Source organism: Hemibagrus wyckioides, linkage group LG14 (genome assembly GCF_019097595.1).
Source record: "Hemibagrus wyckioides isolate EC202008001 linkage group LG14, SWU_Hwy_1.0, whole genome shotgun sequence".
Classification (NCBI taxonomy): Eukaryota; Metazoa; Chordata; class Actinopteri; order Siluriformes; family Bagridae; genus Hemibagrus; species Hemibagrus wyckioides.
The window spans coordinates 8,118,073-8,133,832 of NC_080723.1; the positions used below are offsets into that span (position 1 = coordinate 8,118,073).

Sequence of the window (15,760 nt, forward strand, 5' to 3'; positions counted from 1 at the left end):
AAGCTGCTTTGAGACAATGTTCATTGTATAAGGCGCTATACAAAATAAATTGAATTGAATTATTCATTATTATATTCAGTTCAATTTAATTCAGTTTTATTTGTAAAGCACTTTTAACAATGTCTTAAAGCAGCTTAAAACAGACATATACAAATTCAGAATAAAACATATTTCAGAAGAAGTCAGAAGTCAGAAAGACCTTTATTACCAAGTATGTTTACACACACAAAGAATTTGACTCGGCAACAGGAGCTCCTGTGCAGAAGAAAGTATGGTCATAGAGCAAACATACATGATAGTGCAGACATACATAGAAATGACACAGTAGAGATGGAATATAACATGAATCTAGGAAAAACAGAGAATTAAATGTTATTTACAGTTCTGTAGTTTACATGTAGTTTTAGTTTAAATGTACATTATGAGGAAGGAAGAAACTTTGAGAGGACCCCGACTCAAAAGGGAACAAATCCTCATCTGGGTGACACATACATGAAAATATGATGTGGTTCTTTGGGTATCTGTATATAGTAAGATCCAGGGAATGGGTTGCTCACTCTGTACATATGGAAAATTGATTAATTAAAAGGGGAAAAAAACACCACAACAACAACACTTGCTGCAGTCCGTTCAGACGTTTGAAACTGCTCTGACTTTGACCCTGATTGGATCAGTTCCACAATGTAATCAGTTGCTGGTTACACTGATAATTTACAAACTCTACAAACACTAATGGACAGACAAACACATGGACAAGCCTAAAACATAATTCCAAATGTACATAATAATAATTGACATAATGTTTTTTAGAACAGCTTCAATCAGCCTTCTGCAACTCTACTGGAGGATAAACACCAATAGATATTTCTTCAATAGGTGCAATGGTGGTGGAGGGCACTGTCTAAAACCCCAAAATCTCCCAATGCTGATCTATTTGATCTGGTTGCGATCCAGTGACAATGAAGGTCATATCCTTGTGGAGAGGGATATTTTCATCCTGGAAGAGACCACACCCATCAACAAATGGAACGAAATGTTTCTTCACAGGATAAAGGTAATGAGTCAGAATCACTTAGTGTTGATGTGGCATGACTTTTCCTTGTAATAATGTACGTGAATTAGCAGATGCCTGAAGAATGCCAAAAAAGCATGAAAGTGCCACTGATTTGTACTTATTTTCTCAACCTCAATTTTCTGTGTGTGTGTGTATGTAAAAACAAGCTTTTTTTAAGGACAGATGTTTGGAAGAGCAAAAATTGTAAAGAAGAAATGATTCTTTTAGCTTTTTTGTTTTAATGAATTGTTTCTATTGATTTGGCAAACACTTTTTGGCAAAAAAGTGAGGCACAGTACAGATCTAACATAGAGCTATTAAGAAGTGTCAGCACATGCTGTAATTTGCCACAACTTACCATAAACAAGTGCTGATTATTTGTAAGAGGAACAAAGAACCATAAGGGGTGAAATAATACTAGCACTCAGTACTGTTAACACTAATCACAATGAAGCCATTTAACTACAAATACTTTAATTGATAGGACACTAAGGACCCACTGGGGTCAGTTGATAAAGTCTAAGAATAATGTGCCAGATAATAATAGAACACACTATTATGCGTATTGGAGATCTTTTGAGTGGAATGAGAATGAAAAATGGCTTCAGCATCTGAGATATGGAGTTGGTATGGAAGATTGCTCGTATGGTGTTGGTATGGTATTAGTATGGTAGATTGTTAGAATGGTATTGGTATTGTAAATTGTTGATATGGTGTTGGTATGGTAAATTGTTGATATGGTGTTGGTATGGTAAATTGTTGGTATGGTAAATTGTTTAAAAGTACAGAAGCCACTCAAGGTTTTCAGGGTTTTCATGCAGCAGCTGTATCTAGTAAAGATTTTGCACCCATACAGAAGCGTATGAATGCCAGCAGGACCAGATCCTTTGACTGTAGATCTATCTGATTAAATTGTTATTCTGTCTTCCCAGTGATGGAAATGCTTGTTTCTGGTGGTTCTTTGCTTGTTCATTATGAAGTATTCTGTTTTGGAGACTAAACATGATACTGGCACTCCTCTTGCTGGTTTGCTGTGTTATGTGGACTGAATATACAAAGGATGTGATATATCAGTGAAAAATGACTGCAGGTTTGTTGACTGTTTTTGTTAGCTGTTTCAAAATTTGAGCTATTTGTGATGGACCCATCCAGCAGCAACTTCTTTTAGGGAATACAAATACACTATTACGCAAATACACCGAATACAAATACACTATTCACACACACACGCACGCACGCACACACACACACACACATACTGTTCACAGTAAACCTATGATGTGTTCTATTTCATACTACCACACATGCAGTTATGTAGTACTGTATAGTTTTATCTAGCTCTGCATTATAATAGCATCAGTATTCAGCAACATCAGTAATTGTTTCCTTTCACTGTGTTCTACACCAGCTGTATATAGTCAGACATCCTGAGCTTAGCTGAAATTACTGCTTTCTAAGCTGAAGCCACATACAGCAGGAATTCGCTATCCAAGTGTTGCCATCCATGTATGTTGAGAGTCAGCTCACTTTTCCACTCCTCAGCAAAAGAGCAAACTGACAATTTAAAAACAATTGAACTAACATCCAGAAATGGATCTCTATTCTCTAGAAGCAGACTGTGATAACCACCCCCTAATTGTCAGTGGTAGAGATTGGACTGGGTGCTGAGATACAAGCTCACATTGCCAATAGGTGCACAATATAGTCAGCATGAAGCTTTATCCACTCAGATAATTAAAGTCGCAAAGCAAATTTGGGCAGGCCATTATGTGCAGTTCCGGTTGCTGCTATGGATGCTTGGATTGTTGATCACAGCTGCAGCAGTAATTCAGTTATTAGACTTATCAGCTGGTGGCTCAACCCCAAATGCCAGAGAGAGAAATGTGTCCTCATCCCAGTGAGAGGGACATAAGCCCCAGCTCCCTGGAGGATCAAGGCATTTCTACAGACAGGGGTCCACCTGGAAGTGGTGTCACAGAGAACATGGGACCATATAGCATGGGAATGACAGATCACATCAATCAGCTGTAACTGTCTGACCTTAGTGCAGCTTTTGACAACATTGATTATATTAATATTGACAGACTAGAAAATGTTGTTGGAGTTAAAGTAATGGCTCTCTCCTGACTCAGGTCTCATTTGACTAATTGTTATTAGTGTGTAGATGTAAATGGTGACTTCAAGTTCAGCCCTACACTATATTGCCAAACGTTTCGGGACACTTCTCCAAATCATTGAATTCAGGTGTTCCGTGGCCACAAGGTGTATAAAATCAAGCACCTAGGTATGCAGACTGCTTCTACAAACATTTGTGAAAGAATGGGTCGATCTTAGGAGTGAAGAAGTGTGGTACCGTGATAGGTTGCCATCTGTGTAATAAGTCCATTTGTGAAATTTCCTCACTACTAAATATTCCAGGGTCAACTGTTAGTGGTATTATAATAAGGTGGAAGCAACTGGGAACACCATCAACTCAGCCACAAATTGTTAGGCCAAAAACAGGCTAAAATCACAGAGCGGGGTCAGAGCATGCTGAGGCACACAGTCAATGGCTACAGATCTCCAAACTTCATGTGGCCTTCAGATTAGCTCAAGAACAGTGTGTAGAGAGCTTCAGGGAATAGGTTTTCATGGCCAAGCAGCTGCATCCAAGCCTTACATCACCAAGTGCAATGCAAAGCATCGGATGCAGTAGTGTAAAGCATGCCGCCACTGGACTCTAGAGCAGTGGAGCAGTGTTCTCTGGAGTGACGAATCGTGCTTCTCTGTCTGGCAATCCGATGGATGGCTCTGGGTTTGGTGGTTGGCAGGAGAACAGTACTTGCCTGACTGCATTATGCCAAATGTAAAGTTTGAGGGGATTATGGTGTGGGGTTGTTTTTCAGGGCTTGGGCTTGACTGCTTAGTTCCAGTGAAAGGAACTCTTAATGCTTCAGCATACCAAGACATTTTGAATAATTTCATGCTCCTAACTTTGTGGGAACAGTTTGGAGATGGCCTCTTCCTGTTCCAACATGACTGCACACCAGTGCACAAAGCAAGGTCCATAAAGATATGGATGAGCGAGTTTGATGTGGAAGAACTTGACTGGCCTGGACCTCAACCTGACAAAACAACTTTGGGATGAATTACTTCTACAGGAATGGTCAAAAATTCCCATAAACACAATCCTAAACCTTGTGGGTGGAAAGCCTTTCAAGAAGAGTTGAAGCTCATATAGCTGCAAAAGGCGGGCCAACAAAATATTAAATCCTATGGATTAAGAATGGGATGTCATTAAAGATCATGTGCATGTAAAGGCAGATGTCCCAAAACAATTGGCAATATAATGTACCTCTGGGAAAAATAATTCACAAGCATTATATAACCTTCACTGTTATGCTGATGATACAGTTAATATGTTTCAGCAAAGCCAGATGAGAAACACCAGCTTAATACATTTGAGAAATGTGTAAAGGAAATTAGACAGTGGATGCTTATTAACTTAATTAACTACATGATGCAGAAATACTAGTTAATGTTTTTGTTAGATTATTGTAATGCCTTACTCTCTCTCTTATCCACACTGCACAGGCTCCCAGTCAAATTTCACACTGATTCTGAAATACTAATACTGACCTATAAAGCACTGAATGGTCTTGTGCCACTCTGCCAGGGTGAAATTCTGGTCTTTAATGATCCAACACGCCTTGGTGCAGAATACTATTTGTTGGTAGCTTGAATAACACAGACTAAATTAAGGGGCAGCGCTTTCCCTTACAAAACCCCACAGTTATAGACCAGCCTTTGATATAGTGTTTGAGTCACACATTCACTCAGAGGATACAGTGGTGCTTTGGACATACTGTCATACACCCGAAAGAATGGAATCTACATTGCAAGTGGGAAAAGTTTGGCAGGGCACAGATAGACCTCTTTGCCATTGCTAGATAAACTCATTATTAACTCTCTGGTGGAGCAGGACGGTCTGTTAGGTCAGGATGCATTGGCCCTCCACTGGCTTCACTACCTGCTGTATGTGCTTTCACCTCTACCAACAGTGTGCTGCCAACCTGCAGGGACTCGTCAAAAATATTTCAGGGACAGATAGCTGTACGCAGTACCTGTAAAATATAGAGTGTATATGGATTATCTGCACACTGTTAAATTTTTGGGATGGAAAAAATGTAATCAAGATAAATCATGCCAGAACTTTTTCCAAATTAAAATTCAAGTGAAAAACAAAGAAAAACTTTTAAGAGGTAAAAACAAGAGAATTTTGTTTCTCAGAGAGAAATTAAAAAAAAAGGTCTTATAGTTACTGTGTTTAAGTAGAGCAAATATTGTGTAAGCAAATATTTGTGTCCCTTCATAAGACCATATTTTTAGGGTTAGTGTTTAGTGATGTAAGAGATGCTGTGTTCAAATGTCAGTGCTACTACTTCCCAGCTACCCCACAGTGCCAATTTTAGCAGAGAAGAAAGCTTTTAAATGAAGCAGCAGCTTAAAGCTGATGGTGGTGAGCCACCTAGAAGATTAGCAGCAGGACTGAACAGCAGGTTGAGCAAAGGCAAGATCCAGAGCCTCGATCTGCTATCCACAGATGGCAGATATTCACTCAGCCTTCCAGACCTATCCCTCTGTCACTGTGTCAAAAGAGGAAATTTGTGTGAGGCTATAACTAAACACAGACATGGTGAGATGCTAAGACAGATGAGAGCTTCCCAAAGGCCCTTTTGAGGACATGATGAAACATTTCCTAGAGTAAAATAAGATTTTGAATACCGGAGATAGATAGTATAATTGTTTCCTTTTAATCTTGATGATCTTTTTCACTGTTTTGTTCTGTCACAGTATTTTTTTCTTAATGAAGTAGTCAACAGAGGCAAAGTTTATATGCTCAGGGAATAAGTTGGCTCACACAGAAGCCTATCTGAAGAAATTCAGGGCACAATGTGGGGGACATCCTGGATGGGATGCCAACCTATCACAGGACACAATCACACACACACACACATTCACACACTACAGGCAATTTAGAGATGCCAATCAGTCTACAAATTGTCTTTGGACTGGGGGAGGAAACCACAGTACCCAGAGGAAACCCTAATATGTGGGGCAAACACACACACAATTCTTAAATACATGCTATGATTAATGTGTAGCATAATTACCCATGACATCAATTAATCGCATGTCGCTACCAGGATGTTTTAAAAATCATATTCAAATTAATCAATACTGTATACTCTAATATAGTATAAACATAATTAAAAACATATGCAGAACTAACTGCATAATAAGACATTGCGCTAAGTAACGTTCTGTAGAATTTTCTTAATACAATAGCATCAACATGTTCTATAATATATAACATCCAATGGCAGCATAACAGGATTAAAAAAACATTAACCTGTGAAATGATATGAATACAGTAGATATATATATATATATATATATATATATATATATATATATATATATATATAGCATAAATGTGGGGAATATATTATTCAGGACAATTTATGAAAACAGCTAGTCAGAACATGTCATTACTCCTACTCCAAGATTTTTGGGGGGTAAACTTCCGGTTTGGGACTGACCACACCCATTTAGATGATGTCACGTGAATCAAGTCATGTAATTTCTATCAGTAATATTTCGTTGAGCTTATGCTATTTCTTTTTCTTTTCAGGACAAAACAATAAATAATGCTAGGTTGAATTTTCCCAATTTACTGGTTGTTCGAGTTTAATTCGAATTCACTCTGTATCAAATCGCGTTTTAATGGTTATTGATTAACGCTCGAGCCTACGTCACACAGAGCGGAAATCTGGGTGGGAACGCACGCTGGACTCAACCAATTATAAACTTGCTGACGTCATGTCTGGATCGACAGCGAGATCTCACAATTGGCAAGTGAGAAGGCTACATTTTCTTTGATGGACACGGACTTCTAGCCAATCACACGCAAGCAATTGCAGGTCGCCGTCCAATTGCAACAGGGTTTTCTCCACGGAGGGTGGAGACTGGGTCGTGGCGGCTTTTGGGCGGTCCAGACAGTTTTGTTTCGGAGTTTAGTTGGTAATGTGGCAGTGTGGAGCTAGGGAGGGGTGACTCGGTGGTTGTTTTAGATGTGGATATACAAACAGACGGGCATATATACTGTATATATGCATAAAACAACATTACAGTAACCTAGCTGCTGCGGTGAAAGAGCAGATATTCACAGCTGACAGTTGGTGTGTGTTCATCGGGGAGTACAGAGGAGCATGGATCCATAAAGATGTTGGAATTAATCGCCGCAGAAGATTTTTTCCTTTAAGATATTTATTTAATTTATTTAGTATATTTTTTGTACTTTATATTTTGTACCATCATTTCGGCCGGGTGCCGATATTCAGGGACTGTGAGGATGGATCAAGCGAATATTTTGAGGAAGTTCATTCAGGGGGTTCACGCCATGCGATCAGGGGAACAGAGAGGAGAGGATAACTTCGGCTCGGACTTCATGGTGAGAATGACGGCAGCAGATCCTGCTTCTGCACCGCTGCTTACAACACACTCCGCTTCCACTTTCAGCTTAGTAACAATTCATATGCGCTCGTCGCTACTGTATCTTCCTCATGAAATTTTGTATCCTTTAAGAGCGCTCCGATCCCGTTAGTGTACACACACACACACACACACACACACACACAGAGCCTCCCCCTAACTCCAGCTACCAGGCTTCTCCTGCGGCCTACCACTCTCCTTTCTCAAACACATACAATATTAAATCGGTGTTCATCAAACATGAACTCTCTCATGTCTCTTTCACCTCCGCACTATATTCTCAGTCTTGGAGGCTGTATCTCAGTGTGAAACACTGAGACATGGCATAAAACTAACGCTATGTTGCTGTACTGTTTGTGAGGTCTCTTTCTCGACGACAAAGATGCTAATATACAGGCAAGTGCCGGAAGCTTGCCCGCGTTTATTTAACATTCTTTCGGTGTAAGGTGAAGAGAAGAGAAGCTTCTCAAAAGTAGGACAGATATCCGGCCACGGCGGTGGCAGCGTGCTCAGGGCGCGTCAGTTGAGTAAACAGGCTCATTTCTCTGTGTGTGTGTGTGTGTGTGTAAAGCAGAAAAATCACACACTGCGTTTTGGAATATTTTCACCTACCAGTCGTTTGTCCTGTAAGACTAACTTATGGATCTGAGCTACCGGGTTTCTCTTAGTGTGTTTATCCAAATACAACAATTGGGGATCATTCTTGAAATACTGTACCCTGTTTTTATATTCTGTCGGGAAAGAGTGACTCTAATGAAATTCTTTGTGAATGAACCAAAATGTTATATACGATTTGCTCTTTGGTGTGGTGTCATTACTTTAAGTCAGTGGAGTTATTAATGACCACTGATGTCGTAACATCACTGACAGTAACAGCAATCAATTCATTCCTATTAAAGGTCTGTTTTCGATATGACGTCACCGGCATTTCAGTAGTTCATATTGTTTCAAGGCAGTATTATGTACATCAGCCAGCTGTTATTTATATGATTAAAGATTTGTGCATTCTCCCAACTTACATAATTAATAGACATTATTTTAATTTTATGACATTAAGATGAATAAGGTGTAGTTTATAAGGTCTGTAAAAGTCTCTGAAGCAGGACTGCTGGCTTGCAGGACACTCTGTTGTTCCAGCACTTAGGGGAAAATTTGAGAAACAAAATGTACAGCCTTGTCAGGACATTAAAAAGTGGCCGATTGCTGCTGAGAGTATGTTGGATGCTGGACAGATGAGTATTCTGTTTGTCTACATAAGTAGGTTGTATATCATCTGTGTGTGGTTTTGGATTTTAATGTCAGAACAACATGTGTTGAGTTATAGGAATGCTATGCTGTTCATTTCTTAAAAACCTCGTAAAAAGTTTAAATACAGAATCCAGTAAAGTGGCTTTTCCACTAGAATTAGAAATGGTTCAAGCTATTTTTAGGATGATAGTAACCCTGACCCAGCTGCCTCTCGTGACCGTGATGTAGCCTTGAACTAAATGACGTTGAGAATCTATCACATGAATTTTTAGAGTAACATGTTATCCATATTCATATCCATATTCTAGAAGCTCATTTTTAAGATACCTTTGTTTACCTGTGCTTGATACATATGGCGTGTTTCTCACATGCAAGTTAAAAGCAGTCATCTAGTAGGTTGCCATGTTTCAGCAAAATCCAGCATGCATAAGGAGGACATTTTCTTTTTTCCCCCCCTCAGTTTTTGTGATAATTCTGTAGGTTACACAGGCACACGCGCGCACACACATTTTTGCTGGGATTTTTTCTCCTCCCCTGAGCATGAGGCAGTGAGATTCTTTATATTCTTTTTCTTATTACCCTTTATGATTAGCCTGTTTTTGATTGCTAGGGGCAAAAAAGTAAGAAAATGAAGAGATTTAAAAAAAAAAAAAAAAAAGAGCAGGAGAGAGAAATGGAGAATAGACTTCTGCTGATATGATTTGAAAAAAAAAAAAATTTTTAGATGTTCTCATAATCTTTTGCTGCTTGACACCCTAAGATTCTTTCATTTCGGTTCAGAGTGCTATCTGGCAACCACGCTCAGGTGTGAAATCGGGCTGCTTGTTGCACGGAATAGCCTGAGAACCAGGTGAGAAGATTTCAGCGAGATTAAAGTGTGCCTCTGACTGACTGTGGGGTTTATTGCGGCCAATCGCGTCAATTTGTGCCTCAGTTTTCTTGCCCACATGCACATCCCGGTGTTTTACACCACAGCTGGAGATATCAAGGGGTTCACAGTGCCATAGTTACAAAACTGGTGTAATCTTGGTGTGAATCACACACCCACTTATAAAGTGTGTGAGAGTGTGTCATACTGGAGTGTGATGATTTTTTTTAGCAAAACTCCATATCAAATACCACTCGACATTCATGACTTTTCTTCAGCCCTCGTCAGTCTCTTTCCTTTCCGGCTTTACAACTCTGAATGGCACGTTTATCGCTTCACAATAACTTGCTTCTCAGCTCAGTTCTGAAATATAACGAATGCCTCAAAATCATTTGTTATCTTGATAAGTGATTGGTGATGGCGGCTGTTGCGGATTTTCAGGTTTTCGTTTAAAAGAGTCGGAGCTGATGGGATAAAGAGCCATGAGAAAGAGGATGTGAATGGAAGCCTGTTTGCTTTCTCTCTGTATTTATAATGCACTTAACATGTAGAAACTAAAACACATTGCTAAAATTCTGATCTGTTGTAACTTCCTGTTGGCTTCTGTTGACCACACACACACAGCGTTCTAAAGATCTGGTAGAAAGAAGTCATTCCCTCACTGAATTTTTCAGTATTACTGCAGTAAGTGGTTGTGTAAAGATAGATGGTTTGTAATGATGATTGGCTGCAGAAACACTTGTTCGTCTCGTTCCAGATCGATCTGAACGGAAGCCTGCAAGTGGAGCGTTGTTTATTGTTTACAGAACAGCATGTGCCTTGAGTTAGTACAACATATTAACTTGAGTGATTATTGAGAACCCGCTCGCTATATCAACTCCCCTTTTCCTCCCCAGAAATCAGCAGTGTCTTTCTTGTAGGCTACGCAGGAGTGGGGGCTAATATTACACACATGACATGTCATCACTTTTGAAGACGTTCTAGGACACACTATGTATAATGATATTTAAATTATGTAAGTAAAAAACCTCAGTGATGCACAAAAATTGTACTTTCAGAAAGGACAGAATCGTCATACCGGTCAGCTGCTTTGAAACAGTTTATAATTCTCAAAAATATTATGAGACCTCAGAAAAGTGGATCACAAAACAATTTATTAGGATATTGATATTCAGTCCTACAGAGATTTTGTAATATCATGCAAATTTTTTAAAATTGCAGCAGATTTAACACAGATTTGGGTGGAGATGGGTTGTGTGACATCACAATGTACGTTTATCCACAGCCCACTTCAAGTCATGTGTCTGGAACATGAGTACAGTGATCAGAGAAAGTCAAGGGAACCTTGCTGGTCTGTGTTTGTGATTTCACCAATTCAAGTCACAAGACAACTCCCCAAGTAGCATCACGAAATGTGAAAAAAGCCACAGCAAAATCGAGCGTTTTGGGTCACAACAGTCACAAAATATTTCAGGTTTCCTCAAGCTCTAGAAAATCCTCAAGGCCCTGATTTTGTGTCAGTGCTCAGTGTGGTTTAAGGGGTTGTTGTAAAAGAGCAGGAATCATATTCATCATATTTATCAAGCCTCTCAGTAGAAGATCAGATTTGCTCTTTACTCTTACAAGTGAAAGCAGTTCATCCGCTCAGATGTTCACATCAAACATCAGAATGGGGGAAATGTAATCTCTGTGGCTGCGGTATAGGTTACAACAGCAGAAGATCATGTCGGGGTCCACTCCTGTCAGCTAAGAACAGGAATCTGAGACTCCCTAAAAAGAAGACAGCTGAGGATTAGAAAACAATTGTATCTTATCCACCCTTAAAGTTTAATGTTTTTGTGCATGCTAGTATGCGTTTCTGTTCACCATGGTTGTACAGAGTGATTATTTGAGTAACTATATCCCTCTTGTTGGTTTGAACAAATCTGGCCTTTTTCATCAGTGCCGTGTTTCCACACACAGAACCATGATTGCTTGATCTAAACTCTGTTACGTGTGAAAATCCCAGGAGATCAACACTTTCTGAAATATTCAAGCCAGCCGTGCCATGCCACGGTCCAAGTCACAGAGATCAGTTATTTTTTCCGTGTGTTCTGATGTTTGATGTCAACTGAAGCTCTTGATGAGTAGCTGCATGATGGTATATGTTGTGCTGCAGCCACATGATTGGCTTATTGGATAACTGCAGGAATGAGTAGATGTTCCTAGTAAAGGGCTCAGTGAGTATGTAAAGCTAGAGATGGTAAAAGTTCATAATAGAACACAAAGTTCAGTGGAACAGGAAACATTTCAGACAAAAGCACTTCGTCATATATTTGAAATGAAGGAATACTGAGCATTTAGCAGCTCTACAGTTATTATGGAAGTATGCTTCCTGGATTCTCTGTGATCACTGTTCATAATCACTCATCACAGCTCATCATCACAGCTCATCACAGCCGATCTGATCTTCACTACAGCAGCAATAATTGTGACTGTGAAATTGCTCTTGTTCTGTAAAGAGTCTCACATATCTGACATTTCAGACATTCATCCAAAATTTTATTTTTTTTGCCCCATTAATGAACATTCCTAAAAAAAAAAGCTAGAGGTGGATAGAGCTCTGTGTGTTGCCATGGTAACATACTTTTGATTGTGGTGAGAATGATCCATAAGCTGAAGGAGGCAGTGTCTGAGAGGAAAGAGCATGGCAACATAGAGTTGGCCCACTCTCATACTGGGCTGGGTTTCTGTAGGCCAGTGCTAAAATAAAATCAAACACTGCTTCATAATAGTTTTAATCATAATTCACAAGACTGTGTAAACATTATAAACACTGTAAACATTACAAGCAGCAAAAACAATGTAAACATACAGTGTAAACAGTATAAACACTGAAAACAGCATGACCTGTGTAAACCATGTAAATTGTGTAAACATTATAAACCATGTAAACATTATAAACTGGACTTCTGCCTTCTTACAGCTGATAAATGATAAGGAATGTGACATTAGGAAGAAGCCCCAAAAAGTTTCCACTCAGAAAGTAGCCCTGAAATGAAAGGCAGGAAAACAGGACAGATAAGAGCTTTAGTTCAGAGTTAAGATGAAAGGCAGAGTGTAAATGCCATGTATGAATAAAGTCATGATCCTAATAACATTTGGATAATATTTTTGTGCAGTGATCCTCAGGGGTTCAGAGTGGTCTGAAGCTTAGAGAACGTATTTTAACTGTTGGTGCGTTTTACCTCTAGGACATTAAATCGTTAGGTATTTTTTTAAAATATGTAACTCTTGGAATTTTCTGCTGTATCAGATTTACAAATCTATACAACAAGAATTGATATATGTATTGTGTACTGTAGAAGTACTGTGTTCCTCTGATGAGTTGACTTTCATAATACCTTAAAAGAGAAGTTCACTTCTAGAACATAAATTTTCAAATAATTTACTCACCCCTTGTCATTTAAGATGTTCATGTCTTTCTTTCTTAAGTCGTAAAGAAAATTTTTTTTTTTTTGAGGAAAACATTTAAGGCTTTTTCTCCATATAGTGGACTTTAATGAACTTTAGTGGAACTGCAGACCCAGTGTTTACTAGTGTGGAAAAGGACGACCGCTCCAAAGTTGTTGCGTGTGGTATGACACAAAGTTATATGTACCTTTTTGTTAGTAAAGAGTGTTTATTTGCACTTCCTTGGTCTTTGCACGTTTGCTTAGTAAACACTGGGTCTGTAGTTCTGCCTATGTCACACGCGACCTTCTGACGTGATTACGTAGTATGTAGCGTTGTGGACGCGCATCCCAGAGCTAGTGCTAGACGAGATTTTGTGGTTAAAAAGTATATAGTTTTTTATTTTTCTAGGTAGGACCCATCCTAAAAATCCTTCTTCCTTACCTGGGATGGTTTAGAGCTCTTTGAAGCTGCATTTAAACTGCATTTTGGAAGTTCAGACTCGCAGGCACCATTGAAGTCCACTATATGGAGAAAAATCCTGAAATGTTTTCCTCAAAAAACATGCTTACTTCAGACATAAAGAAATTAAGATGTAAACATTTTGGATGATGAGGGGATGAGTTAATTTATTTGTAGATTTTTGTTCTGAAAGTGAACTTATCCTTTAAAGAATGTTTTCCAGCGTTGTTTAAACTGCGTCTGGCTTGATCATCATTTTTGCACCTTTCCACTGAAAACCAAAAGCAACACTGCAAACATCTGGAAGGTTTCGCTTCATTCTTGCCTTTTTTAAAGACTTGTAACATCCCAGTATACAAGTGTGTATACATACATATACATATACATATACATATATATATATATATATATATACACTATATTGCCAAAAGTATTCGCTCACCCATCCAAATAATCAGAATCAGGTGTTCCAATCACTTCCATGGCCACAGGTGTATAAAATCAAGCACCTAGGCATGCAGACTGTTTTTACAAACATTTGTGAAAGAATGGGTCGCTCTCAGGAGCTCAGTGAATTCCAGCGTGGAACTGTGATAGGATGCCACCTGTGCAACAAATCCAGTCGTGAAATTTCCTCGCTCCTAAATATTCCACAGTCAACTGTCAACTGTATTATAAGAACGTGGAAGTGTTTGGGAACGACAGCAACTCAGCCACGAAGTGGTAGGCCACGTAAACTGACGGAGCGGGGTCAGCGGATGCTGAGGCGCATAGAGCGAAGAGGTCGCCAACTTTCTGCAGAGTCAATCGCTACAGACCTCCAAACTTCATGTGGCCTTCAGATTAGCTCAAGAACAGTGCGCAGAGAGCTTCATGGAATGGGTTTCCATGGCCGAGCAGCTGCATCCAAGCCATACATCACCAAGTGCAATGCAAAGCGTCGGATGCAGTGGTGTAAAGCACGCCGCCACTGGACTCTAGAGCAGTGGAGACGCGTTCTCTGGAGTGACGAATCGCGCTTCTCCATCTGGCAATCTGATGGACGAGTCTGGGTTTGGCGGTTGCCAGGAGAACGGTACTTGTCTGACTGCATTGTGCCAAGTGTAAAGTTTGGTGGAGGGGGGATTATGGTGTGGGGTTGTTTTTCAGGAGCTGGGCTTGGTCCCTTAGTCCCAGTGAAAGGAACTCTGAATGCTTCAGCATACCAAGACATTTTGGACAATTCCATGCTCCCAACTTTGTGGGAACAGTTTGGAGCTGGCCCCTTCCTCTTCCAACATGACTGTGCACCAGTGCACAAAGCAAGGTCCATAAAGACATGGATGACAGAGTCTGGTGTGGATGAACTTGACTGGCCTGCACAGAGTCCTGACCTCAACCCGATAGAACACCTTTGGGATGAATTAGAGCGGAGACTGAGAGCCAGGCCTTCTCGTCCAACATCAGTGTGTGACCTCACAAATGCGCTTCTGGAAGAATGGTCAAAAATTCCCATAAACACACTCCTAAACCTTGTGGACAGCCTTCCCACAAGAGTTGAAGCTGTTATAGCTGCAAAGGGTGGACCGACGTCATATTGAACCCTATGGATTAGGAATGGGATGTCACTTAAGTTCATATGCGAGTCAAGGCAGGTGAGCGAATACTTTTGGCAATATAGTGTATATATATATATATATACACACACACACACGTACACAACTCACAAAAAGTTAAGGATATTTGGCTTTTGGGTGAAATTTATGGAAAATGTAAAAAGTTCACGCTACAGTGATATTATATCATCAAAGTAGGGCATTTAAGTAGAAGCATGCAATGGTGATTTCCTCATCTCACAATTTATTGCCAACAACAGTGGTGGGTATACCACAACAAAAAATGTCATGTATAATTATATTAATAATTTGTCATGTGCCCTTGACCATCAATTACAGCTTGACAAGGACGTCTCATGCTCTTCACGAGTCGACTTATTGTCTGCTGAGGCATGGCATTCCACTCTTCTTGAAGGGCGGCCCTCAGGTCATTGAGGTTCTGGGGTGCAGGGTTACGAGCCTCTACACAGCGACGCAGCTGATCCCATAGGTCTGGACAAAGTGCAGGCCACTCCATTTGAGGTACCCTAGCCTCCAGTAGCCGTTCCCTAATGATGCAACCTTGAT

The 15,760-nt window shown here is 39.8% G+C and overlaps 1 protein-coding gene across 6 annotated transcripts in view; it reads left to right on the forward strand.

Annotated features, from left to right (window-relative positions):
* Window positions 1-7,096: 7,096 nt before the first annotated feature.
* ptpn12 (protein tyrosine phosphatase non-receptor type 12) overlaps window positions 7,097-15,760 on the forward strand; it is a 48,847-nt gene continuing 40,183 nt past the window's right edge. For 3 of the 6 annotated variants that reach the window (XR_009206508.1, XR_009206509.1, XM_058408018.1), the window contains exon 1: window positions 7,097-7,547. Coding sequence is in view for 4 of the 6 variants with exons in the window: in XM_058408018.1 (XP_058264001.1) it covers window positions 7,449-7,547 (99 nt within the window). In the remaining 2 variants the exon portion in view is untranslated. The remainder of the gene's footprint in view (window positions 7,548-15,760) is intronic. The other 3 variants (XM_058408016.1, XM_058408019.1, XM_058408017.1) reach the window with 2 other exon arrangements.